This window comes from Alexandromys fortis, unplaced genomic scaffold (genome assembly GCF_014885135.2).
Source record: "Alexandromys fortis isolate MF-2015 unplaced genomic scaffold, M_Fortis_MF-2015_v1.1 scaffold_3, whole genome shotgun sequence".
Classification (NCBI taxonomy): domain Eukaryota; kingdom Metazoa; phylum Chordata; class Mammalia; order Rodentia; family Cricetidae; genus Alexandromys; species Alexandromys fortis.
The window spans coordinates 30,891,290-30,918,736 of NW_026067909.1; the positions used below are offsets into that span (position 1 = coordinate 30,891,290).

Consider the following 27,447-nt stretch of genomic DNA (forward strand, 5'->3'; position numbering starts at 1 on the left):
AAAAAAAACAAAAAAAAAAAAAAAAAAAAAAAAAAAAAAAGAAAAAAAAAAAGAAATGTCGCTTGCTATTTTGTCATGGATTTATTACTAATTCACAAACCCTCACTTTTAATTTCTAACACAATGAGATACTATACAACCCAAATTTCTCTTGAGTCTTCAATAATTACTCAAAACATAAAGAGGTCCTGAAGGTTGGAGAGGTGGTTCTGTGGTTAAGAGGAAACACTACTCTTACAGAGAACCTGAGTTCAGCTCTTGACACCTGGACACCTCTCCACAGCTCCAGGAGATCCAACACTCTCCTCTGAACTGAGAGGGCACTGCCTCAGGTGTACATGTACAAACTCAATGTGTACACACACATACAAACACGAGAGTGCATGTGTGTTAAAAAACAAAAACCAATTTTTAAAAAATAACATGGTCCTGAAACCAAGGTCTGAGCGCCACTCTTTAAGACAAGTAACTCGATGGCCTCCCCACGAGTCCTGGAACTAAGAGCAGCATACTATTTAAATCCTTCAAGCAATAGTTCTTTACCCAGTAACATCACACCTAAAGAGTAACAAGTGTAAGAGTAACTGAAATGCAGCTATAGGAATAGAAGTGTTTTAGTTGTCGTATGGTAATAAATTAGACAGTAAACTGGTCAAATCTATTTCTTTATCATAGACAAGTATATTTTTAAATAAAGGTTAAAATTGCCTCACAGATACAATCTTTCTCTACTTTAATTATTTTTAAGTGGAAAAGAGCGTAGTTTATATTTGTTAACTGATGCTACTGACATCAAGAGATCTTTGAAAACCTCTGTGAATCACAATGTTTAGCTGGCTGTAAACCGTCAAGAGCGGTGAGCACAGGTCCCTGCTGATAACTGTGTCACTAGGGAAAAACCTCAAGATGTTCATTAGTACTCCGGGGGAATCCAAAGATCCCAGTCACCTTTCAAGGAACACAGAACTCCATTCTCGTATCAACGTTTCTCGTCTGCTGGTGAGCGCCAGGAAGTTCTGACACTGTGCCAGCCTCACAGCTGACGCGCAAACACAAATCACTACTCTCGGTGTGCTGAAGACACCGCGGCACGAGCTAGCTGTGGCCCTGATGGTTGCCCACATGCCATCAATAACGAGAAAGTGTGTTCTAACAGTCCTAGGGGACAGATGAGCAGATCTGCCTACAGAGACGCTGGAGGGACTGTCGGGTATTGGGAGCATTCAAACCTGAAGCAGACGCCTCCAAATCACACCAGCTAGGAATTTAGGATCATCTCTGTGCTTCTCCCCTCGAAAACCCCAAGGATGAGCAAAAGCAATCATAGAAAAAACTTGGATGATACATTACTGTCACGATGAAAGCCAGTAACAATTTGTTCTGAGATTTTATCTGCAAGTAAGAAAATGGTAAATGACAAAAAGAAACTCTCAAGTCTAAAATGTAAACACTGAGGCTACACTGTTGAATGGTAAGCTATTGTAAAAAGGCCAAATTTTAGGTATTAAGCTGACATTTATTTTCTTATATGAAGCAGACTTCATAGGAGTACCTAGGCTCTAGCTCCCAGGGTCACTCCAAACTGTGGAAACCCTGCACCCTGGCAAGCAAACTTGGCAGGATGCACTGCTTTGGGATCTAAGACTCATGAGACTCAGTGGCATAAAATGTAATAAGGTGTTCGGAAGCTTTGCCACTCACCAAACACCGTAATTACAAGAACCAGGGCTTGGCCTAGTTCTATTCTATTTGAAAGTGGGTGTTTAAGGGCCTGAGGTTTTCCCGAGGCAGAGCAACAGCCATTAGAAAGGTATCAGGAGCTCACAGATGAACCACCCAGAGAACATAAACAATTCTCCGGAGGTAGCAGAGCCCGACAGCCCAGTAGCGCCTGGGTTCTGCACTATGTACCGCAGTCGGTCCAGCACAGTCTGACCAGGAAACCATTCAGAAGATAAGCTGTCACCACTGCTCTGGGGAAAGGCAGCAAGCCAAGCACTACCTGTAGGCGCAGCCTGTCATCAACTTGCTTGGTCTTTTTGACTGTTTCTTAATATACAACGGCCGGGTGAAGCATTTACTCGAAACATGGCTAAGATGCGGCCATAAGCGCTGCCCCTCCAGCGTTTTATTACACGCCACAGCCAAGGAAGTCTCAGCAAGCAGGTGGAATCCCAGCTAAATCACAGCAATGACTCACGGGTAGTTAAGACATTTGCATGTGGAAAAGTTATTGGGGTAAGGCTTCATTTTTCTGTGGGAACCCAGCTCAGACTACAGAGCCTCCGGAACGCTTCCCTTGGACCTTCCTCTCCTGCCACCAGTTCCACGCTGTAGTCCGTGCCAACTTAGGTGCGGTGTTTACCTATGTGGTGACGGGCCTGCTGACCCAGGCTGGGAGTTCCTGGATGGCAGTGACCTTATGCTACTCCACTGTACACTTTCAATGCACAGCAAGACCCAAGGTGTGCAACGAGTAAGTCCAACTCAATCACAGCTCAGCTGGGTGATGTCTCAGGCAGTACAGTTACGGCACTAACTCTACAGGGGCAGTCACTAATTCTCAGAAAGATAGAACAGTGGTTTAGAAAAGAACACGTCTAAACACACACACACACACACGTACGTACTAACTCAAGTCAGAAGACAAGGTGGATCGACAAACAAACAAAACCCCCACAAAACCAAACGTCAAACTTAAAGCCAGTGGGCCACTCTGCCTAGTAAAAAGTGCAAAACAGATGAAGGGGGTCAATTTAAGGTTGACAGCTCAGCCAAGCACACTGCCTGACGCCTTCTGGCTTCACGTCGATGGTGGCACAAGTCTAGCCCTGGCCAAGTGACTTCAAGCGTACGGAAACTCTTGATCTGAAGGCCCCGTGGCTTGCAGCCGCGGGGTTCACAGGTCTGCACCTGTTACAGAGAATCCCAAGCCGGGGCTTTGGGGACCGACTGCTCAGGAAGAAGGGGAGGGGACCGAGGGCGACACGGACTCGGACTCCGAGGCGCCGGGGTGCGAAGGTCGGGAAAGCCGCCCGACGTCCCGCCCGCCCGCCCCCGCCGCACTCACTCAGGCTCGCGGGCGGACTGCGCAGTCGGCCGCGGGCTCGGAACCCGGCTCCGCGCAGCAGCGAGGCCCCGCGCCGCCCCCGCCGCTCCTCATCGTCCTCCTCCCGCCGAGGGGCCGCCGTCGCCACCGTCTAGCCCGGGGCTCCCGCACTTCCGGCTCGCGCGCGGTGTCGCTGGCAAATGCCCCCGCCGGCCCCCACATAACCTGCTCCCCGGTTTCCTCCCCGGAGTCGGAAGCCGGGCTGCGCTTCTGGGCATGCGCAGGGCGCCAGGCTCCGCCCTCGCGCTACGGTGGCCGGCCAGGGGCAAGATCACTGCTAGGCATTTGCAGTTCGCACCGTCTGCACCCGCTGCAGGAAGCCAGGACTCGAATTCCCGAGGCCAAACGCTGCCCTGTTTTTTGTTTGTTTGTTTGTTTATTTATTTATTTATTTATTTATTTATTTATTTATTTTATTTTTTTTACTGTCAGAAGCGGATATGTCAAGACAGATGACGTCTTACTCTTACAGTCTCTCCGAACTCTCCCAGACATCTCTGCCTCTGGTTTTGCCCTCCCTTTATCTGCAATACACTTACTTTTCCACCATACCCAGGAGCGCTCCTGTCCTTTTATTTTTATTTCTTTCTTTTTTATTCTATGAGTGAAAACAAAAGAAAACAAATTTGGTTTTCTCCATGAACCGAGTGGCTAAAACAGTTCATCACTGCCAGGGCTTTGAGTCGATATCCAGTTTTCCTCGTCCTGCAGAGTTCTGCCTGTGTCTGACGTCGGAGCCCAGGAGCGGTTAAATCAGGCAGGCACAAGAGCTGTCTCCCCGGACCAGCAAGTGGGGCCTCCTACCTGTGGCTTTACATCACTGGGAACAGGCGGGAGATGAGGGCGAACTAAACAGAAAATAACTGACCACAAGGAACCTTGGGACCTGCCCCACTTTGGACTAGCCCTGAGCTGTTGTTGGTGTCTAATTCGGTTTCTGCACTTAGAGCACCCCAAAGCCCCTGACCCTCTAGCGTCTCACCAGTGCAGCAAAGCTTCACTTTCAAAGGCGATGATCCCAGGCGTTCTCACCTTTTGCCCGCAATTTCTGAATTCTGATTGGAAGAATAGGTTAGGTCACAGCCACATTTCCAGTGGAAGACAAGAGTTCCTTGGATGTAGGGCACTGAGTCTATATTCCCGTCTACTTTGAGAATCTAGTAGTTATTGAGTGAAGTGGGAGTTCAACAAAACTATCGGCTAACTTTATTTCCAGTCACCGACCACATTTGGGAAGCCTGTGGTCCGTGAAGGTATGTTTCTGTGCCATAAATTATGAATATCAGTTGTGTGTCGTTTCTGCAAAGTGAAAACGCTACAAAGAGAACCTGAGATAATTTTGCAAAAGTCTTTTTCCGCAGCCCTGGACGCTTTGGGAGCGAGGATGCTCTCGTCCCCTAGAAGGCTGCAAACCGAGCACATCCGGGCAGCAGCCCCCTTGCTCAAGTTCGGCTCAACGTCGACACCCAGCGGCGTGGAAAGGAACTTGCTAGGCTACAGCCCGAGACCGGGGAGTCTCTGTGCGCAGGCGCTCTGAGTCGCCGCGCCCGTCGTCCTGCTCATCACCGAGCCTGCGCACCCCACTCGCCCTGGGCCTTAAGCAGTGACAGGCGCTCTGCCCCCACTGCGCCTGCGCGGCAACAGCTGGCGGAAACGCAGAACCGGCTTGCTGTGAGAGCCGCTTCCGGTCGGAGCCAAGCTTGGCGTTCTGAGGGGACGCTGCGAGGCTGGAGGTATGGCTGGCTGGGAGAGGGTGGGCGTGCGAGGTCCTGGTGAGGCTGGCATCCTTCCTGCACTTGGCAGCCACCGAGGGATGGCATCATGTTCGTTCCAATTGCTCACATCCCTTCTGACTGGCGGTGATCCTCTGCACACAGCTCCCCTTCCCACCCCAGCCGCCCAGGTTGCTTAGGTTAGCAGACGTTGAAGTAACAAGTGTCAGTCTTTCTGACTTTTCCGGCACCTTCGAGAGCTTGTGGTAGTCGATTTTATCGAGTGTTTGAAAGTGTAAGAGTGCGTTTGAACTTCAGCGCCTGAAGCCCACCTACAGCGATCATAATTTTTTTCTTATTGCAAATGGAAAGCATTATCTCAAACCTCAGAATGCAAAAAAAAAAAAAAGCAAAATAAAATTGGAGATCGGGTAAAAGCAGAGATTCAGATATATAACTTCCCTTGCAGTTGTGTTGAGCAAAAGTTGTGTGTTCTTAGAGCAATTTGCAACCTGTTATCTGCGAGTATAGTTATTTTAAGATGCGCATGTATTCACCGTTTCCTGCAGCACACCGTGAGTATAAACTCACCTGAATCGCTTGCTCCGGTTTGTTGAGGAAACGTTAGAGACCACATGCATTCTGCAGATAGACCTATAGACAATGTGCCTATACTTGAGCATTCAGAACGAATTTCTTAATATGCTTCGTTTTACGTGAGTTGTGTAGAAGTTAGAGTTAGAATGGCGTCTGGGATTGTGCACCATCGTGTTCCCCTTTGACAGAAGCAGGTGGTGCAGTCAGTTATGCGAGCCAGCTGCAGCAGGGGATGCAGTTAGAAACGTCAGGAGCTACAGCCCCAGGTGGGCTTCTCTTGATCTCACCGACCGGGTAACTGGGTTTTCTTTGTGAAAAATAAGACCGAGAAGGGAGGTTTGTTGTTGTCTTCCATAGGTCACAAGTACTGGCTGTGACTTATTGCCGGTGCGGGCAGAACCGAACTGGCAGCCAGGTGTGCCGGTGTCGGTGTTTAACCAGCCCAGTCCCCACCCCGTGTGCATTCCCACAAATCGCTTGTAAGCATTTAGTAATTAGTTCTGCAAGCAAATCTGCATTATACTCATGGATAGCACAAATTAGCACTTGGTGCAAGGCTTGTCTTTGTGGGGTGGAGAAGTGGAGGGTGGGAACTTTCACAATCACCACTGCCCACCCAGATGCTGTTGTCTGAAATCACGTGATGAGGCATGATTTGATTCCTGGAACTTACCTTTGCTTGAAATCACTTTTAGAAAACTTGCTAGACTGTTATGCAATATAAACCGTGTTAAAGCCGGGCGGTGGTGGCTCACTCCTTTAATCCCAGCACTCGGGAGGCAGAGGCAGGCAGATCTTTGTGAGTTTGAGGCCAGCCTGGTCTACAAGAGCTAGTTCCAGGACAGGCCCCAAAGCTAAAACTAAAAAAAGTATGTTAAAGTGACTGACATAGATCCCTAGAGAACTTTCAGGGATATTTAAAACGTCAGACAAATTCCATACGTGTGTAACCATGTTAGGAATCATTCTAGACCCTACTCAGTTACTTCCTTGAATTTAGATGTCTTTGGTGAAAGGGCGGTGATTGTTAGGGTTTTAATTTTCTTTTTAGTTAATCATTTAGTGTGTTAGCATCTTTCTCTCGTCGTACCTTTTATTCCTTATAGAACATATGCTGTCGCAAAGCAGAATTGTATTGGCCATAGCATACTGTCTGGCTTGTATGTCATCACCAAACATTTGGGAAATAGCAAGCACAAAGATAGAATCAAAAAGAGCCATAATAATGAATTGATATTTGTGTAACTGTGATAGAAACAGGTAAAAATGAGGCTGTTATGGGGACAGGACTCCAGCTGGTTTAGAGCGGCAGAGGATCTGTCTTAGCCATCAGTGAAGGAATGAAGATGGATGCAGACGTTGGTTTGTCTTGTCAGCAATGATTTGGATTTCAGAATGCCCGAGAAATCAGGTTCCGGTTCAACGAGCAAGTGATTCCTTAAAGGCACTGGCAGCATGACGTTTGTTTTGAGTGCTGTATGATTGTCCAAGAAAGACAAAGCATAACAGACTTTCCTCAGAGACTGGGAAATAAAGTTTACCTCATCTCGCTCGACTTTTCATTATTAGAAAGAGTATTCTTGTGTTCTGTGCTAAATACTTAGGCGATAGAATGCAAGTGATGTTAACATGTAAGATAAATGGGGCTCAGTTACAGGACTTGAAGCTGTTGAGACCGGATGGGAAATGCCGGTCAGGGCAGCAGGAAATGCCGCTGCATGTGGGTCCGTCATGTACTGCATTGACCTGCTTTCCCTGAGTCAACTATGAATAGGTACTGGGATCCAAATCGCCCCTCTAAGCTCATTGTTTTAAATAGTGATAGATTGCAATTGCCACTTAAAGTTACTCTCTCTTTGCTTTGTCAGTTCAAATCAGAGGACTTGCTGCCCCTGCCATGGCTACCTCACAGTCTTCACAAACCGTCGCAGCTCATGTCCCCTTTGCAGATTTATGTTCCACATTGGAGCGGATACATAAAAGTAAAGACCGTGCAGAGAAGATCAGGCACTTCAAGGAATTTTTAGACTCTTGGAGGAAATTTCACGATGCCCTTCATAAGAACAAGAAGGACATTCCGGACTCCTTTTACCCAGCCATGAGACTTATTCTCCCTCAGTTAGAGAGAGAGAGGATGGCTTATGGTATCAAAGAAACCATGCTTGCCAAGCTTTACATCGAGTTACTGAACTTACCAAGGGAAGGCAAGGACGCCCTGAAGCTCCTCAATTATCGAACACCGAGTGGCGCTCGCACGGATGCTGGGGAATTTGCGATGATTGCGTACTTCGTGTTGAAGCCGCGGTGCTTACAGAAAGGAAGCTTAACCATACAGCAGGTGAATGAACTCTTGGACTTAGTCGCCAGCAACAATTCTGGCAAAAGAAAAGACCTAGTGAAGAAGAGCCTTCTCCAGTTGATATCGCAGAGTTCAGCCCTGGAACAAAAGTGGCTGATCCGCATGATCATTAAAGACTTAAAGCTGGGCATCAGTCAGCAAACGATACTTAATGTCTTTCATAACGACGCAGTTGAGTTGCACAACGTCACCACGGATCTGCAGAAGGTGTGCCAGCAACTCCATGACCCCTCCGTAGGGCTCAGTGATATCTCTATCAGCCTCTTTTCTGCCTTTAAGCCTATGCTAGCCGCCGTAGCCGACGTGGAGCGCGTGGAAAAGGACATGAAGCAGCAGAGTTTCTACATCGAGACCAAGCTGGACGGCGAACGCATGCAGATGCACAAAGACGGGGAGGTGTATCAGTACTTCTCCAGGAACGGCTATGACTACACCGATCAGTTTGGCGCGTCCCCCCAGGAAGGCTCCCTCACCCCCTTCATCCACGACGCCTTCCGGACAGATGTGCAAGAGTGCATCCTCGACGGCGAGATGATGGCCTACAACCCAACCACGCAGACGTTCATGCAGAAGGGGGTCAAGTTTGACATCAAAAGGATGGTGGAGGATTCCGACCTGCAGACGTGTTACTGCGTCTTCGACGTGTTGATGGTTAATAATAAGAAGCTAGGGCGTGAGACCCTGAGGAAGAGATATGAGATCCTTAGCAGTACTTTGACACCCATCCAGGGTCGAATAGAGATCGTGCAGAAAAAGCTCGCTCACACGAAGAATGAGGTGGTGGATGCCTTAAATGAAGCCATTGATAACAGAGAGGAGGGCATCATGGTTAAGCACCCTCTGTCAATTTACAAGCCCGACAAAAGAGGGGAAGGGTGGCTGAAAATTAAACCAGAGTATGTCACTGGATTAATGGACGAATTAGACCTCTTAATTGTGGGGGGCTACTGGGGTAAAGGTTCTCGCGGCGGCATGATGTCTCACTTTTTGTGTGCGGTGGCAGAGGCGCCGCCTCACGGTGAGAGGCCATCTGTGTTCCATACTCTGTGCCGTGTTGGGTCAGGATACACCATGAAGGAGCTCTATGACCTTGGCCTGAAATTGGCCAAACATTGGAAGCCTTACCATAAGAAATCCCCACCGAGCAGCATTTTATGCGGCACAGAGAAGCCGGAAGTGTACATCGAGCCCCATCACTCCGTGATTGTCCAGATCAAGGCGGCAGAGATCGTCCCCAGTGACATGTACAAGACTGGGACCACGCTGCGCTTCCCACGCATCGAGAAGATCAGAGATGACAAGGGGTGGCATGAGTGTATGACCCTGGGTGACCTGGAAGAGCTGAGGGGGAGAGCATCCGGGAAGCTTGCCACAAAGCACCTTCACATCGGCGACGATGATGAACCTAGAGAAAAGAGGCGGAAACCCGTCTCCAAAGTGAAGAAGACCATCGGAATTATCGAACACTTGAAAGCACCTAACCTCTCTAACGTAAGCAAGGTTTCTAACGTATTTGAGGACGTTGAGTTTTGCGTTATGACTGGGATGGAGGGTTTTCCCAAGCCTGACCTGGAGAACAGAATTGCAGAACTTGGTGGCTGCGTTGTGCAGAATCCAGGCCCAGAAACGTACTGTGTGATTGCAGGGTGCAGGAACATCAGAGTGAGGAACATTATCTCCTCGGACGAACACGATGTCGTCAAGCCCGAGTGGCTGCTGGAGTGTTTTAAAACAAAAACGTGTGTGCCGTGGCAGCCTCGCGTCATGGTTCACATGTGCCCGTCAACAAAGCAGCACTTTGCCCGCGAATATGATTGCTATGGAGATAGCTATTTTGTTGATACGGATTTGGATCAACTGAAAGAAGTGTTTTCAGGAATTAAACCCAGGGAGCAGCAGACTCCTGAAGAAATGGCCCCCGTGATCGCCGACCTAGAATACCGCTATTCCTGGGATCGCTCTCCTCTCAGTATGTTTCGGCACTGCACCGTGTATCTGGACTTGTATGCTGTTGTCAACGACTTGAGCTCCAGAATCGAAGCAACGAGATTAGGTGTGACAGCGCTCGAGCTGCGGTTTCATGGAGCCAGGGTAGTGTCCTGCTTATCTGAGGGGGTGTCTCATGTGATCGTTGGGGAAGATCCTAGCCGAGTTGCAGACTTCAAAGCTTTCAGGAGGACTCTTAAGAAAAAGTTTAAAATCCTGCAAGAACATTGGGTGACTGATTCAGTAGACAAGTGTGAGCTTCAGGATGAAAGTCGGTATTTGCTCTAGAGCTAGCTCTCCAGGGAGACCGTGGGCTGCGTCAGCATTTGCTCTAGAGCTAGCTCTCCAGGGAGAACATTGGCTGTGTCAGTATTTGCTCTAGAGCTAGCTCCAGGGAGAACATTGGCTGCATTCATATTTGCTCTAGAGCTAGCACTCCAGGGAGAGCGTGGGCTGCATCAGCATTTGCTCTAGAGCTAGCTGTCCAGGGAGAGCGTGGGCTACATCTGTATTTGCTCTAGAGCTAGCTTTCCCCGTGGGCTGCGTCAGCATTTGCTCTAGAACTAGCTGTCCAGGGAGAGCGTGGGCTGCATCTGTATTTGCTCTAGAGCTAGCTCTCCCCATGGACTGCGTCAGCATTTGCTCTAGAGCTAGCTGTCCAGGGAGAACATTGGTTGTGTCAGGCAGCAGCGGCACTCACGATGAAACAGCCAGCGATGTTCATTTTATCTCTTAAATACTTCAAAAGCATTCGTTACCCGAAGACAGTAATTTTTAGGTAGAAAAGACAAAAGAAAAGAGCCAACGCTAAAAACAAAGTTTCTAACTTGGCTGATAACCATGACGCACAACGACAGTTTCAAGAGGCGCTTGTGCGGCATCCTTGCAGAGACTAGAATTCTGATTCAGTATCAGTAAAGGACATTTGGGAGCTTTTAGAACCATCACAGCTTTTGGCTTTCTAAACAGAATTTTCCCGAGTTAAAAATTGTAATTGTTTTTAGCTAGTAAAAGAATTATTCAAAAAATCAGAGTTACTACAGTTAGACTTATAAAAGTAAGTCTTTTTATTCAAGAGCTCAAATGCCTCCTGGAATCATGAACTATTTTAATGAACAGTTTTTATGGTTATGGTTAAATGAATTAATAAGATTTTTTGATAATGTGGGGGAAGTTAAAAGAATCACCTAAACACTGGACATGAAAGTTAATTGACTTGATTACAAAATAAAAACCTTTGCAGTTTTAAGTTATCTTAGGTTTAATCTTTCTGAAGTGGGACATGTTTCATAGAGAAAGGCTTTTCATGAATGTACACTCCAGCATTAACAGAGTTCACAGAGCTTGTCTCCTGTTGGTGACCCTCTGAGGAGCTGCCCGTACAGAGAGCAAGCTGTGATGTCAGTAGAGAAAGCTTTGACTTTTAGAGGTGGCTTTTATAGTTAATTGAAGTCACAGTCGTGTGTATTATGTCTGTACTCAGAAATGTACCTCCATGGCAGCCCTGAAATGGAGAAGTGTGGGACCTGAGGCAATGGGTATCGGTTATCTGAAGCAATTAGACTTCTTTTTGAAGCAATCGAATAAATGTTTGTGGTTTTTGTAATTTAAATAAAATTATTAAATATTTAATGTAATACCAAAATAATTAATGTTCATTTATTTTAAAGTAATTCGTCATAGTTCTTTTATTCAGATTTTATAGTGCTATTATACTTTGTATCTTTGTGTGAGATGGGTGTCAGGTGACCTTGCACTTACAGTAGTCATGTGACTGTAAGCTCCCAAGTATTGAAATTACAGCCGCTAGCCATCGCTCTGTCTGTATACTTTCAGACTAGCTTCGTCCTGTTCCTTCTGGAATCATTGGGTTTCACATACCAAATGAACTTTGACAATTTAATAGTGTACTTCTTCGTGTTTATAGAGGCATATTCCAAAGGGCAAGTATAGTTAAAAGTTTATAATTTTCCTACCAAAGGTAACGTTTGATTATGGTGTCCATGGTAAGGGAGCCATGAAGCCACTGTTCAGGTAGCAATGCTGAAACTTACTACGCTTATTATTTTCTCAGTAAGTTGTGAGAATATTTGCAGGCCATAAAAGTTGCCTCACCGCCTCACTGCAGGCTAGCACAGCCCTGGACACATCGCATGGACCTTCTTAACCTGGGCCAGCGTTGAGTTAACTCCTCACATTCCATCCACCTTTCCTTATCCTTTCAAGCGGTGCAGTGGATCTGTTACGAGGTTGGCGTGCTTGTGTGATAGCTCTAAGCTTGGTTGTCAGTTTGACTACCTCAGGAAGCAACTAAAACACAGGCTGCTGGGCACTCCTATGAGGGGTGTGAAGGGTTTTCAAAACAGGAAGACTTCCCCTGAGTGTGGGTGACACCTAGTGGCAGTCAGATGAAAGGACATGGAAGGTGGAGACAGCTCTTCCCTCACGGTGGCTGAGAAGCTTATCTGGTCCTTGCCTGTGTTGGAACCTGCTTCTTCAGGATCCTCGCGGAGGCTGAAGACTAGCATTCAGGAATCCTCCAGGTCCCCAGGGCCAAACAGGGACTGCAGAGACATCCAGCTTCACGGATCAAGTGACTTCTAGATTCGCAGCCTCCTGTACGAGGTGGCCATTGTTTGCCCACCTGAAAAATGTCCAGTAAATCTCTTTTCAATACGTGGGGTTTTCTTGTCTGTTCTGTTTTTTGGAGAACCCTAACTGGTGCCCTGAGTCCTAGAGCTGGCTCTGAGTCACTCTAACTGCCCTGAGTCCTAGAGCTAGCTCCCTGTCACACTAACTGGTCCCCTGAGTCCTAGAACTGGCTTCTTTGTCAGTGACTTGCAGAGTGTTGAAAAACCCTTAGTGAAATGCTTTCTTTGGTTCCTCTTGACCAAGTCTCAGTGTTTGCTGCTTGGTTGCTCCCAGCCAGGCCTACTCTGATTTTATTGACTCGGGGTACTCTGTACCCTGAGTTTAAGTATCACAACAGCTCCAGTTTGTCATACAACCCCTCAGTGTGAAGTCTGACAGGCTTCCTGTGACGGCTCATAGATAGCCAACTTGGCATGATCTAGAATTATCTTGAGGCACACTTCTAGGAAACCCTGTCGGGGGGCTGTGTAGATTAGCCTAGCTTCTGGGCATGCCTGTGAGAGATCTCATTGATTCGTTAATTAGAAGTCAGAAGATCCACCCTGGATATGGCAACCCCTGCTATGAGGGGCTCTGAGGGAAAAGTGCTTGCTCTGTGCCTTCTTTCCTTCGCTTCTTGGTGAAGTACTTGATGGTTGCTGCCCACCATCACCACCACCATCATCACCACCTCCACCACCATCACCACCACCTCCACCACCATCACCACCATCATCACCACCACCACCACCATCTCCACCACCATCACCACCACCATCACCACCATCATCATCACCATCACCACCACCATCATCACCACCTCCACCACCATCACCACCACCACCACCATCACCACCTCCTCCATCACCACCACCACCATCACCACCTCCTCCATCTTTCCTGACACCAGAACCTGCCTCCTCATCCTTCCAAGGCAGCATGAGGACCAGTGGCTCTGTGAGCACTCCTGGCCTGTGCCATCCTGAGGCCTCGGAGACCCCACGTCTCGATAGCAGCTACCTGGTCTTCAGTCTTGGAGAATAAAGAACCATTGTTGGGCTCCCCAGACCATACCAGATAAGTCAACCCCATAAATCCCCTTTACCGTGTTCGTCCTTCAGTTCTGCTGCTCTAGAGGTTACTGGCTGACTCTTCAAACTTACTGTTCCTTTTAAAAGAAAAGATAAATATCTAAAAGTTAACAAACCTCCACTGCCTTGTTTCAGCAGCCACCAAAGGCAGCCTTGCATATGGCAGGGCTCCAGATGATACGAAAGCAGCCCTAGCTCCCAAGACGCCGCCTGCACAAGCTTTCTCCTTTGTATCGTTGTAGGGACACCAAACAGGACTGAATACCCCACTACCCACCTCCTGCTCTCAATATAAATTAAAAGGTGAGTTCTGCTGTGTCTAACGCAGGCGTTGGTCTGCATGACCGTGAGATGGGGCACTACAGAGCACTGTTGTGTCATCAGTGTCCCTGTTCTCTGCCCCGTGTCGCCAGAACACATAGGTACATAGGATACCTCTACTCCACAGGGCCCAAGACAGATGTTACCTATGGTGTCCTTGTCTCCACGTACATGAATTTATTCATTCAAGAAGTCTCTTCAATGTGGGAAACCCTGATGTGAAGTCAGTTTAAGTTCTTGTCACCAGAGAAATTTAGCTGCATGGCCTTTATTTTATCGTTCATCAGAGGGAATCAGCCAAACACCTTTGCAGACAATGCATTCAGAGCCAAGCACGAATGCCGGCCTTGGTCCTGACAGCTGTCAGACTCAAGATTCCCTGGACAGGACAGTGTTTCAGTCTTACCTGACTCAGTCAATCAGTACAAATGAGATCACAGCATGGGCAATTGCTAGTTTCATTTACCGCCAAATGCCTGACGGGAGAGGTGGAGACAACACGTAGATTTTAATCAAATTCACCTTCCCAAATGCTGTGAGAATGGGATGCTGCGGTGTTCATGATCTCCCCAGGCAGCGCCGCTCTTCGAAAGGAAACTCCCTATAAACAGAAGCATTTCTCTGATGACTAAGGATGTTGAGCATTTCCTTAAGTGTCTTTCAGCCATTTTAGATTCCTCTGTTGAGAGTTCTCTATTTAGGTCTGTACTCCATTTTTTAAATTGGGTTATTTGTTCTTTTGGTGGCCAATTTCTTGAGTTCTTTGTATATTTTGGAGATCAGACCTCTGTCTGATGTGAGGTTGGTGAAGGTCTTTTTCCATTCTGTAGGCTGTCGAAAAACTATTTTTAGGAAGAGGTGTAGATTGGGTTTCTGAAAATGATGCTTTTTTTTTTTTTAATGAATAGTAACTTACTGTAGCTTTAAGATGAAATCAGTGACCACCCGGCCCGCCCTAGTAACTCAAAGGCACAGGTTATCTTCGTCTTTAATGTTCTAGAGTGGGCATCATGACCTGTGTGGCCGAGTCTCAGCACCCTAGGAGCTGGGTAAAAAGGAGGATGCATGCCGCCGCCACGGTATAACCAGGCCCTGGTGGTTCGCCAAAGCAGGACGCATTGGAGGGACACGGTAGGTGTGAGTTTTGCATGGTAAATGTGGGTAGGCAGTCTTCACATTATTGCTGTCTATCTTTTTGTCTTCTGCACTATATGGTCTGTGGTTAAATCTTGAGAGAGTGTTGTCAGCACTCAGCCCCCTCTTCCTTGTTCAGGATTAATAAACTTTGTTGGAATAACTTTAGTTGTTGCAGAGACAGACTGTTTTGAACCACAAATATGCCACAAGAGGAAAGTGTGCATTCCAGCTTGGACATGTGCCATGCATGCGCTGAAATCACAGGCTAATTAGACAAGTAAAAACTATAAATCAATTTTACTGGTTCTTTGGAAACATACCTTTTAAAATTGGGGTAAATAGAATAAAGATTCAATGCAAATATTGCTTATGTCAATTACTAAACCGGTTTTGTTTCGATGTTGAATGATGACATGGAGACAGTGAAATGGGATTTATCAAAGCCAAAGAGAAACTCCTCAGGCAAGGCAGTGAGCTGCTTCCCCAAGCGCCCAGCCTCCGAGGGTGGCTCTCCTCACAGTGGGCCGCTGCTTCCCCCTTGTGGTGAAGGATTAGCAGTCTCCCTGTGCCTGTGCTGGTTTCACTTTTCTTTCCCAACACTTCAGCAGTGTCAGGCATCCTCTTGGATAGTTCTGGAAATGGTGCAGCCTCTTGCACAGACTCTGGTGAGGGCAGTTTACTGTGGGCAGGCGGGTCTCTGCCAAAACTATGAGAAGGGAGCAGGCACCAAATCACTCCCCGTGAGAAGGGGATGCACAGACCATCTCAGGATGCTATGTAACAGATGTGAACCCCGACGGGGGGGGGGGGGGCAAACTTCCCCACTCTGGCTGTCTTGATGAGAACAGTGTTCTCCCTGCTACCTCAGGTTCCAGACAGCAGCAGCTTTGCTGTCTTCTTGTGATTCATTTTGGGGACCGAAGCCTAGGCATACCACCTAAGCTGCCTTTTAATCCACATGCCTCTTTCCTTCTGGCATCACGTTCCCTTACAGCCTTGCTTATAGTTGAATGTGGAATGTAGCTCTTCTCTGGCCTTCAGTGGAAACACATCTCACACCAGCGGAGCACCGCCGTGGGGAGACACCAAGCTCTGCTGTGCTGTTATTGACAGAATTTTGAAATAGGTGCCACCACTGTGTCTCAGCGAGGAAATCTGAGGGAATACCCTTGGGGAATTGGCGTCTGGAAAAGCCTGGGGGCGCTGAGATGCACACACTGACCTCCCCAGTTCCGTTAGTCCACGGTCTCAGCCAACTCAGTGAACTTGTAGTAGGGAGAGAGTGGAGGCCTGGGAGGGGTGCTGGGAATGAGAAGTCAGTGCTAGAGGCAGAACAGACAGTTTGTGCTTGGCCTCTGCTTCATCTTGGGTTTACCTTAAAGATTGGCTGTGAAGAAATAAGAACCCGCTGTATGGGTGGAACTTTTGCTATCGTGGCTTGTTGAAATAAGAAGCAGCGGGGCTGCGTCCCCAACACCCCAGCCGCTTGGCTAGCTCACGCCCAAAATAACAACACACAAACTGTATTCATTTAAAGAACTGCTTGGCCCATGAACTCTAGCCCTTACAGGCTAATTCTCGCACCTGGACTAGCCCATTTCTAATAATGTGTGTAAGAACCCCAAGGTGCGCTTACCGGGAAGATTCTAGCCTACATCCATCTTCATCGCGTGTGCCTCAGAGAGCAGAGCTATCGCGTCTACCCGGGAGAGCTGAGCATGGAGTCTGTGCTCCAGCAGAGCTGTCGGGTCTCTCCGCAAGCAGAGCAGAGTCTGACCTCACTTCCTCTTCCGCCCAGAATTCTATTCTGTTTACTCCTCCCATCTATGTTCCAAGCTATGAGGCCAAGCAGCTGGTTTATTATAACTTAACCAATGAAATCAACAAATTGATATATGACACTCCCACATCAGTGGCTCTCTTCCTTTCTCTTTGTAGAGAGTAGGAATCTCAGCAGGTGACCTCTTAGCCCCCTTCCCAACGCACTGCAAGGCCTTACTAACCCAGAAGCCATTATTTTACAACCAAAGAGAAACAGGGTCCGCTCTCCTGAGCAAGCTCCACCCTGTTCCTCCCTGAGTGCTGGGCCCACCGTGCTCACTGACATCACCTGGGGTCTCAGTAAAATCAGGAGTACAGCCGAGGCTGACAGTAACGAGTAACCCTGACCTGGATGAGATGGCTCAGACCACAGGGACCTAGGATTTCAAACCTTCTCCTAAGAAGTACTTAAATGGCACCTCCCCATGAACTCTCACTTGGCCCCTCAGCCTTGTGTACTGTCAGTACAGTAAGTGTACTGAGGGGCTCAGGGGAAGCCGGTTTTACCTGGCAGGAGAATGGGAGAGGAGACAGCGCTTTCAGGAAGCCCAGGTGTTTTGGAGAAGGCCACATTCCTGTTGTACCCCCACCAGGCTATTCAGCAGGGGTATGTGCCATATACCGCCCATATTTTAGAGGCCTGTCAGCATGATGGCATCTTAAGGAGAATGGGCTAATAGATCACTTAGTCTAGTGATGTCACCTTCTGTTTATCCACAGAAAACTGTGCCATTGGTACAACTGTGTCCACCGAACGGCCATCGTCTGTGTGAGCAGGGTCTGTGCACTGATAGCTGAGGTGGTGGCGCACTACAGTAAAGCTACTGAGCCATCGAGGAACTCTCTCACTGGTGTCCCTGTCCCACCCTTGGCCCCTGACTGCTGCTCACACACTGTATTGTGGGGTTTGTTTCGTAAAACGTAGAGCTGATCAGTTTCTTGTTCTAATCGGAGCAAGATGGAAAGCAAGAGGCAAATGCCCATTGGCTGCTCTAGACTATTACTATTATTTTCAGATGCGTTACATCTGTTTGTGACGTGGAGCGTTTGTTTAATGATGCAAAGATGTGCTGCATTCTTTTATGTTGCATCTGTTTAACTCTGTGAAGCTGTGTTACGTTGCCTGCCTAAAACACCTGATTGATTGGTCTAATAAAGAGCTGACGGGCCAATAGCAAGGCAGAAGAAAGGATAGGCAGGTCTGGCAGACAGATCATAAAAAGAGAAAGAAGCAAGAGAGAACAAGAAGAGAAGGGGCCAGCCACCCAGCCACACAGTCAGCCATGGAGTAGGAGTGAAAGTAAGATTACAGGTATAAGAAAAGGAAAGAGCCCAGCGTCAAAGGGAGATGGGGTAATTTAAGTTAAGAAAAGCTGGCTAGAAACAAGCCAAGCAAAGACCAGACATTCATAAGTAACAAGAAGAGAAGACTCCATGTGGATTTATTTGGGAGCTGGGTGGGGGTCCCCAAATGTGTAAAGAGCTCAAAGAGTGAAAAACAACCAATAACAATTGGCCCCCATGGGCCTCTCAGATCTGCTGGGTCACTTCCCCAATCCTGCTCCTGGCAGCCCCCCAAGGCCAAGCACCCCAGCCCTGCTACTGACTCACTGGCATGCCTGGGTCACTCCAGACAGAGGTCCAGCAGACAAGCGAGATGCAGGAGGTGCAGGGCACAGGTCATCAGAGAGCAGCGCAGAACCAGGGCATGGCCTGCTTCCAGGTGGGAAGTGGAGGGCTTCTTCACGAAGTGTCCTCATTGAGAGTTAGGAACTCCACAGGCATCAGCCAGTGGCCGTATCTATCAGCTCACAGAGGCCTCTGTCCTTGCAGCTTCTCTTCATTCTGATCCTCCCTGTCCAGCTCCACAGTGGCACTACCAGGTTAGTGATGCAAATCCCATATCTCAGAGCTCATATTTCTGTTTTTTCTATTGTAAAAAAAATCCTTTTTGCAATGACCCAAACACTGTCATCTTCACTAAGAAGTTTAGTGTAATTTCTTAACATTGTCAGACATACGACATTCACATCCAGCACAATCATTTCACCAGGTCTGACATTTTGCCTCACATATATTAAGGCACAGATGCTTAGCGAGATCCTAAAAAGAGGTCAGAAAGAATTGTGGAGTCAGCGGCGTGTAAGGCAGAGTTTGTAATGTCAGCTCTGGGTGTGATCCTAGAGAGAGTTTGAAATGGAAACATTTAGACATTTTAGGGATTAAAAAGAGGAGGAAAGTGCAGCAAAGAAACAACATGTTTATATAATAATTGAATTTCAAAAATATTTTTTTCCAGCTTTATGACAGTTAACATCATAGCTAGAACTTGACCACAGGTAATGCTATTTTTCTTTGATTCGTGTCTCTAATTTTCATATAGAAGTTAACAGGACATTGCATTTCACTCTAATATTGCACTATTATAGTGGAATGTATTCTGTATATTGGCCTATTCTGTGTTATTATTTATTAGGCTTACTCTCTATTCCTTTATGAAGACACAAACTTGATGGGGTCACACAAAAAGCATTTCTTGTCTATAGTCTGCAAAAGGCTGGGTTCCACATCCCTTAGGAGCTAAGACATCGTGGTGGTGCTGCTGCCGTTGCCAGGGGCCTTACAAACATCACAAGCTTCCGGCTCCCTGAGAGACAGTTCAGCAGCACCCTCTACCCCCATCTCAGGGCCACACAGGACACAGTCCGACATAACAACAAAAGACCTTTACGATCAGAAATGCGCCGTCCGTGATGGACAATAAAGACAGGGAGGCCTCGAGAGAACTCCATGCCAAGTGTGCTGGCGTGTGCTTCCTTGCTTTGAATTTTAAAGCTGTTTTCCTCGGAGAGATTTGACCCCCATTTTGCCTTTGAGGCAGGGAAGGCAGACACATGAAGTTCATTTCATTAGAACGAAATGCAATGATAGCTGTGGTGCAGCAAGACTGGGGCCGCATGCACGGCCCTCCTTGGGACTCTGCTTCGGTGGCAGCAGCCGCCCAGGGCACTGGAAGGAAGGTCGGGCAGGAGTCTCTCCAGACAGGCACTATCAGGAGCCACCCCCACAACGTGACTCAGCAGTTTTCAACCTGGAAGCAGCCATGGCGATGATACTGCGCTTTTGAGAGCACTGATTACCACTATTAGCGAGCTAGAACGAAGAGACATTTGGCATTTTCTTAGATGTTTTCCCAAAATACGTTGTAAAAATAGAAAAGCAAGTACAAGGACACAGCGTCTGACAGAAACAAATCAAGTTTATTGTAAGAAATCCTGTTTGGTATTTGTGTCTTCTTCCTGATGAATACGATCGTTTAGCTTATAACATTAGGTTCTGTTGTTCCATGGCACTAAATACTCGCGCATTGAGTGAGGCGGGGAGCTTCACCTGCCTTCAGTGTTTCAGCTGTAATTTGGGGTACTGTCTGTTCCGGATACACCAGGATCACTGGTCTGTCAGCCCTGGAAGTGCCCTCACACTGAGACTGATATTCAGTGCAGAGCCTCACTCTGTTCACTTACTGTACCGTCTTTGGAGGTCACGGTCGGATCTTAAGGTTTTATGTGTGTGTAGCTTTGTTCATATGTAACTGATGTATTTGATATGTTAAAGGTGAGATCGTCAAGATGAAAACATTGAATTTAGCCGTGCTATGCTTCCCTATGCTTCTGTGAGCTGCTGTGTTCATTGCCGAGAGCTTCAGGCCCTGCCTGCCGCCTCCCACTCCTGTCTTCACGGCAAGTAACTGTACCTGAGCAGGCGTGACTCCAGATTTGGATGGGGCCAGATAGGGGCAAACAGGCTTTTATACAGTAAACCCTGTGACCTAGGAGCCACCTTTGCTGTCCCCAAATGACCCAGTAGGGGCTGGTAAACTGTCAGTGGTGTTAGATCACTGAGAGGACGTTAGGGGTGAATCAGGCTGCCATTCTGAGAACGAGCAGAAACCACTGCTCGATGGAGTAGGTGAAAGCAAACTCAAGAGCCAGGAGGACCCGTTTTGGGCAAACCTGTGCTACCATTTGCATGGAAATTCCAAGTAGAGTCCTGGGCTTCCTAAGGTATAAGAAGACGTCTTTGTATGAGTACCAGCTGTTACACACCACCCTCTGTGGAAAAGGGGTGGGCATAATAGAGCCATTTTCACCAGAATGAAGCATTTTCCCATGGTGGGAAAGAGAGGAGGCTCATAAAACTCAAGAGAAAATTGCAAGACTCACAAATGAGCTCTTCCCAGAGCAAGAGGAGACTGGTGGGGCTGTCCACAGGGTGGCTAAGAAACAGTGGATCACGAGTCATTGCTCCCTGCCAGGTGGGGATGGGCCGTGTGGACACAACTCACTCCCAATGCTGTAAGTAACCCAATATATTTATTGGCTGACCAAGCTCAATTCAGATGGGATTGTTTCCTTGCTATGTTTTAATATCTTATCTGGGGTCAGGAGACATTTGTTCAGATCTCCCAAAGAAAAGCCTGTAGATAAAAACTTCTGCACTGCCTGGACCTGCAGCCATTTAGTCCCAAACAAACCCACAGGGGCTTATATTAATTATAAACTGTTTGTCTATTGTTCAGGCTTATTACTAGCTACCTCTTACAACTTAAAATTACCCATAATTCTTATCTATGTTTAGCCATGTGGCTTAGTACCTTTTCTCAGTAAGGCATTCCTCATCTAGCTTCCTCTGTGTCTGGGTAGCAACTGACTCTCTACCTTTCCTCTTCCCAGAATTCTCCTAGTCTGGTCACCCCACCTTTACTTCCTGCCTGGCTACTGCCAGTCAGTGCTTTATTAAACCAATATAAGTGAAAAATCTTGACAGTGTACAAGAGCATTATCCCACAGCAGAAGCCACACAATGGAGGGTAAGATTGCTTGTCTGTCTCTCTTTCCTTTTAACCCCCAGAGAACTGGACTCCTTCTTTCTCCCGTGTTCTAGAAGAAGAATGTGCTGCTAGGTCTTACATCCATCCCCATTCTAATTGGAAAAATGTGAGTTTCTGTGACTGTTTGAGTTTCAGTCTACTAGAGGTGACTGGAATCATAATGAAAGGCATTGTGGGTCACTTGTCCTTAGTCTTCTCCTTTTGCTCAAGGCTCCCCTCACTCCGATAGTCCTGGGGTTCAGGAGACACATTGTGGGTCACTTGTCCACAGTCTTCTCATTTTGCTCAAGGCTCCCCTCACTCTGATAGTCCTGGGGTTCAGGAGACACATGGTGTAGGTGGGAAGGATCCTTAACTTCTTTGAGTTGGCTCCCTTCCTTCAATTCCGTTCTGGCTATCTCTTTTGGTGTTGTGCAATCTCTTCCTCTCCATGAGCTGTGAAGCCCCAGCACCACACTCTGCTTCCTCTAGGAAGTGAACTCGGCAATCAAGAAATCTGAATGTCTGGAAGTGGAGTCAGACAGAGCCACATGTGTGGAGTCTTCATGTCTGCGCACCTTCTCCTAACAATGCTCATGGCTGAGGAGACTGAGGGTCACAAGTTCTAGGTAAGCGACTCACGCTGACTGGACTTCAAGCCTCGAAGCTTACTCATCAGCCGTACTCCTCGGTGGGGGATCCAGGGTGTCGAGAAGCTGAGCTCTGCTTCCGTTCTGTTGACCTGCAGTTTTGTAGAAAGGTGAGAACAGAGAGGGTGAGAAGGCTCACAGAAACCCAGACTACAAGACTAGCAGTGTTCTGTGTCTGAGAGAGCGCCATGAGGGTCTAGAAGAATGGAGTGCTACTGAGCATGGGTGTCTCCTCCACCATTCTTTGTGTGCAGCTTGCAATGAAATGGGTTTCTTTGGGAAGTTTTCCCACCTGCATGTCATTATATTTTTCATATTTATATGTTGTCCACAGCTCTCCCATTAATTGCTGACCCCTATCTTTCCTTCCAATGTTCTCATTTCTGCTTTTATGTTATATATATATTCCACATATATATATGTATACACACACACACACATATATATATATCTTACATGAACATACACCCAAATTCAGATTTTGCTCACAAGAGAAACATGCAATATTTGTCTTTCTGAACCTGACATATCTTGCTGGATGTAATAGTCTTCCTTACCGTTCATTTTCTTGCACATGTCTTGATTTCACTTTCTGTATGTTGAATAAAATCCCATAGTATCTATATTTGAGAATTTGCTTCTCCAGCCATGTGAGGAGGGACGTCTAGGCAGGTTCCATATCTTGGCTATCGTGAGTGGCACAGCAGAAACATGGACAGAGAGCAGTGAGTTCCAAAATCGAAGCCACACCCAGATCTCTATTGTTTTATGCACACATTGTGTATTGATTGCTTTTCCTGTTCCCATGACAAAGGCACTGGTAAGATCAATGTAAACAAGGGAAGTTACTCTGGTTCTCCATTGACCTTCTGTCTGTCATGGTCAGACACACGGCACTTGCCAGCTGAAGGCAGACAGGGATGCAGCCAGTGCTGAGATCAGCTGAGCCCGGGGAACAGTACCACAGCACTCAGAGTGGTTCTTCCCACCCCAGTCAGCCTCGTGGAGATGCTCCTTCACAGGCATGCACAGGGTGTTGTTTCCTGGTGATTCTAGATCCTGTCAACTTGATGGCACTGACACCTACAGGTGACACTTTCACCTCCCACGCTCTGAGCATTCATTCCAACTGGCTATTCTCAAAGCACTGACAAAGAGGAAGCTTGCTCCTGTTGTGACACTGTCCCACCGGAGGTTGCCCCACGCTGGGAGAAGCACAGGCCACTGGTGTGAGCTGTCAGACTTCCAGCCCCTTAGTGCAGGGACTGGTGGGTCCCTCATGTTCCGTGTTCCCAGCAGTTACATGGGGCCATGCTCTATTGCTCTCTCATATGCTTTGTTTCCACAGCCGCCATGGCAGCCTGTCTCAGACTCATGGCCAGACTTCATAGGCTCTCAGCAGTTCTGCAAGACACTCCCTGGAAAATTCACTGTTATCTTTTTTTTCCACTCACCGTGGTAGCAACCCATCTACTCGCCTCACACCCTAAGACGAAGGTGAAACATTTCTGTTTAGATTTAAGACTTATCAGATAGCTATGTTAATTTTGACTGATTAAATATCTTCTTAAGTCTGGAAACAAAGTGGTATCATGTCTATAAATCTGAGGGGTTACTTTACAAACCAGGTGTTGTCAAAGTAGTATTCTGCAATGATTATAGTCTACAAAGAAACTCATGAATAAGGCCACTTCTAGATTAGACCTGGACTAATCCTAATTCTCGATTAGACTGTCCAGCAAAATATAAAACATAAATCTGAAAGTTGTTCTTGAATATTTCATCCTCAACCCTTCCACCAAATGGACAGATTTTATGACTACCAGGCAGTGCGTGTCAGTGGTGACATGGGTCTCTTTGAACAGACTAAAGATTTTCAATAATTCGTTTCAATATTTACCAGCTGGAGTTTAGTATTAGAGATTTCTTGGTTGTGAAAAGCGTACAGATAATTTATCCTTAGAGGCCCAACAAAGGGATCCAGAAGGGCTTGGCATGTATGTACATGCCCCTCTCTCTCTCTCTCTCTCTCTCTCTCTCTCTCTCTCTCTCTCTCTCTCTCTCTGTATTTGTCTGTGTATGTGGGTGTGTGTCTGTGTGTGTGTTCCTCTCTGTGTGTGTCCCTCCGTGTTTCTGTGTGAGAGAGTGTGTGTTTGTCAGAATTTGGGGAAGATATTCATGAAGACTGGATCTAGGAGAGTCAAGGCCTCTCACTGTCAGTTTGTCCGTCAGCACCCAGCCCACGGACAGCGTGGTGTCCCGTAATCACAGCGTAGGGTTGTGAAGATGTTGGGAGGCAGAAATGTGCTCTTCCACAGTAAACTAGGAAGGGAACCGTTTTCTTCCCGGGGCATCTTGGCCCTCGTTGATGTTCCGTCTAGACAGAGTGGTCACGGATCCAGGGGTTATTCTAGGACACACGCTTGTCACCACTATGTATCTTTCAGCAGCTCCCACTGCGGGGCTTCCGTCACCCCTGAAAACGGGCACCTCGATCTCGTGTCCTTAGATCTCCTGTCTTCATGGATCCCATGTGTGCTCAGATTCTATTTGGGGTGAGTACTTTGGAATCCTGAAGTGTTATTTTTTTCTAAACTTTATTTATGAAATTATGCCATATCATATTCTGGGATTTCATATAAATTTGTCCTTGGCTTGGGATCTAAACTCAGAAATAGAATATATCAAAAAAATGGTTCTCACTATAGAATCCAATATTCTGACAAAAAAAGCTGATAAAAATCTAAAAATATAGTTAGTATTTTCCCTTAGTGTTCTGGGAGGAGATTACTGGCTTTTCAATCTTTGTTTTGCTATTTCATACGTTTAAAGTTTTAAGCTATTTCACGATATCAACCATTTAACTTTTTTCTAATTTAAAGGAAAACCCTGTTTCCCAGTGTAGGCGTGCATCTATATTACGTTAATGGACTGTAGCAACACCACCGCTTGTCCCCACTCCGTTTCCTGATGGCAGGCACGGCATATAGGTGGGTGCTCGCTCTTCTGCATATGTATTTGTGAAAAAGCACAGCCATGTTCAGATCAGTAAAGCCTACCCAAAATAATATAGCAAAAATGGACGCTGTCGTGATGCACTGGGAAATCGCTGGGGTCCTGCTCCCTGTACTTTGAACCGTTGTTGAGTAGAATAAAGATGCTTGGGACGCAAACACAGTACAGCCTGTGACAGTCGCCCTGATTCTCAAGATGGCTGCTAAGCGGATGACGGACGGGAAGACGGCACACACAGCCTGGGGACAGTGCCCGAGTGTGCGATGGTCCGCGAGCTGAGTCAGGAGCCCAGTACAGGAGTACAGCATTTCATCACGGTACTCGGAATGTCCTTATATACCTGACATTTAACAAATTCTTAGATTGTGGTTCACCGCGGGTCGCCAAAACCGTGGGAAGAACCACAGACTGGGGCGTGGAAACTGGAGCCGTTCCGGTACTGACCACGGGTCTCTTCAGATTCTCGTAGTCCGCTAGGTTGCAGCCACAGCAAGGATTTCACGTTTTATGTAGTTATTAATAAGGACACCGAGCAGCGCCCATTCTGTGAGCCCAGTGCCGCGACCGAGGCAGCGGCTTGCTTTATTTTGTGAGAAGGTTTTAATGCCGATCACCTCTGGCAGCAGACACACTGTCTCCACCAGGGGGCAGCACGAAATCCCACAAAGGCAAGAATTTCAGAAAAAAAAAAACAAACCCGACACCAACAGACAGCTGGTTACTCTCCGATGTGAGTGAGCGGCCCTCCCTCCATCTTTCGCATGACGATAGCAGGCATGTCTATTAAAGGGGGGAAATAGATTTCTATTGGGGAGACAGCGCATCACAGAGGCCCAGGCCTATGCTTCTGGCTTTTTCATTACTTCTGATGGTTCTTCTGCGAGCCTTTCATTACTGAGAGCCCATCTCTCTGTTGATATACCATTTGGCCGCGATGGGTTTAGAAAATATTGCCGCGTAATAAAGAGTCATAACCTGTGTTGATAGGAGGGTCCTGTGATAGGGACAGTAAGAACAACATCACACTTCTGAGAGATTCCTCTCCTGAACCTACGGCTACCCCCCACAGGAAACAAACATCCAGCAGACCCCAGCAGAAGACAGTCCTGAACTGTAAAACCTATCCATAGCTTTTACATCAATCAGAGGGGACAGAGAAGTATCTCATGTAAGTAAGCACTCTGAGAATAGGGCCTGGGTACTGAAGTTCACTTCTACTTAGGAAATATGGGGCTGTTTCTGGCAGAAACTGTGCCCTGTAGCCCGTGGGTACATTTGACATTGAAGAGTGACCAAGAGACCAGAAGTAAGACAGGGTCTAGGCCGGGTCACATGAAGGCATGAGAACATTGATCAGAGGACCAGGCTATAATACTCTTTAAGGAGCCCTTGGGAGAGCATACACTTGGGAAGTAGGTGGTCTGCCTTATAAACCAGCAGAACGCAGGACTTTCTCTAGAAGGAAAGAAAGGTCCGAGGGGTCAGAGGAAGGCTAGAGGAATGCAGAGAACGTCCTCGTTTGCCACTTAGAAATCTCCGGTGTGGGTGTTTCTTATTCCCACTTTCCCCTGTTAAACCAAAGAATCCGAGTATTTCAACTCCCTCCCAAATGTAGCTTTGGTAAGTGTGGGCACTTCCAAGCTCAATCTGTCTCCCGAGAAGACAAAAACTCACTTGGCAAGCAAGGCTGCAAAAGCTGTGGCCGCCAGACAGAGTGTGTGGGGTTTGCATTGTACGAGATGGGGTGCCAAGTGAGCGGTAGGCACTGGTACCCTGGATGCAGCCACAGGCTCGACCCTGGAAGACAGCAAAACTGGCCCATACCAGTGTCATCTGGCTGAGAATGGACTGCATCTCCTCCGGAAAGCACCGTCCCGGGAGCTGAGCCAACAGAGCCTCTTCTGCTCTTTTCGATTGAGGGACACATTTCACGTAAAGCAGCTTTGCTCCCTGGGATTCTCAGAGTCAAAGGCCGTTACTTTTACATTAAGAGAATATAAATTGTTCATAACTCAGTTTCAGCGTTAGACATACCAGCGTAGATTATCATTCTGTGGAGTCCCGCCATGAATTATTTATAAGTAGGGGAGTTTCTTCCTGTTTTAGAATTATGGATTTCCATAATTTTGAGCTATCTGTGCATGACTC

At 47.2% G+C, this 27,447-nt stretch overlaps 2 protein-coding genes across 4 annotated transcripts in view; one reads left to right on the forward strand and one right to left on the reverse strand.

Moving 5' to 3' along the window:
- The window catches only part of Abhd13 (abhydrolase domain containing 13), a 13,271-nt gene extending 9,968 nt beyond the window's left edge, over nucleotides 1-3,303 (reverse strand). The window contains exon 1 of the mRNA XM_050136867.1: nucleotides 3,071-3,303. The gene's annotated coding sequence lies outside the window, so the exon portion shown is untranslated. The remainder of the gene's footprint in view (nucleotides 1-3,070) is intronic.
- Nucleotides 3,304-3,550: 247 nt separating this feature from the next.
- Nucleotides 3,551-27,447, forward strand: Lig4 (DNA ligase 4). 3 transcript variants are annotated; one of them, XR_007590811.1, is made up of 5 exons: nucleotides 13,516-13,788; nucleotides 14,807-14,937; nucleotides 20,380-22,263; nucleotides 24,735-24,839; nucleotides 25,167-27,447. XR_007590811.1 is itself a non-coding variant. In XM_050136863.1 (2 exons), exon 2 carries the CDS (start codon nucleotides 7,316-7,318, stop codon nucleotides 10,049-10,051), a length of 2,736 nt encoding a protein of 911 aa, XP_049992820.1. In that variant the 5' UTR covers nucleotides 3,567-4,842; nucleotides 7,287-7,315; the 3' UTR covers nucleotides 10,052-12,737. The 3 variants fall into 3 exon arrangements, 1 of the variants encoding a protein (XP_049992820.1); XR_007590812.1 differs by lacking the exons at nucleotides 13,516-13,788; nucleotides 14,807-14,937 and adding an exon at nucleotides 3,551-4,842 and having other exon boundaries at nucleotides 22,127-22,263; XM_050136863.1 differs by lacking the exons at nucleotides 13,516-13,788; nucleotides 14,807-14,937; nucleotides 20,380-22,263; nucleotides 24,735-24,839; nucleotides 25,167-27,447 and adding exons at nucleotides 3,567-4,842; nucleotides 7,287-12,737.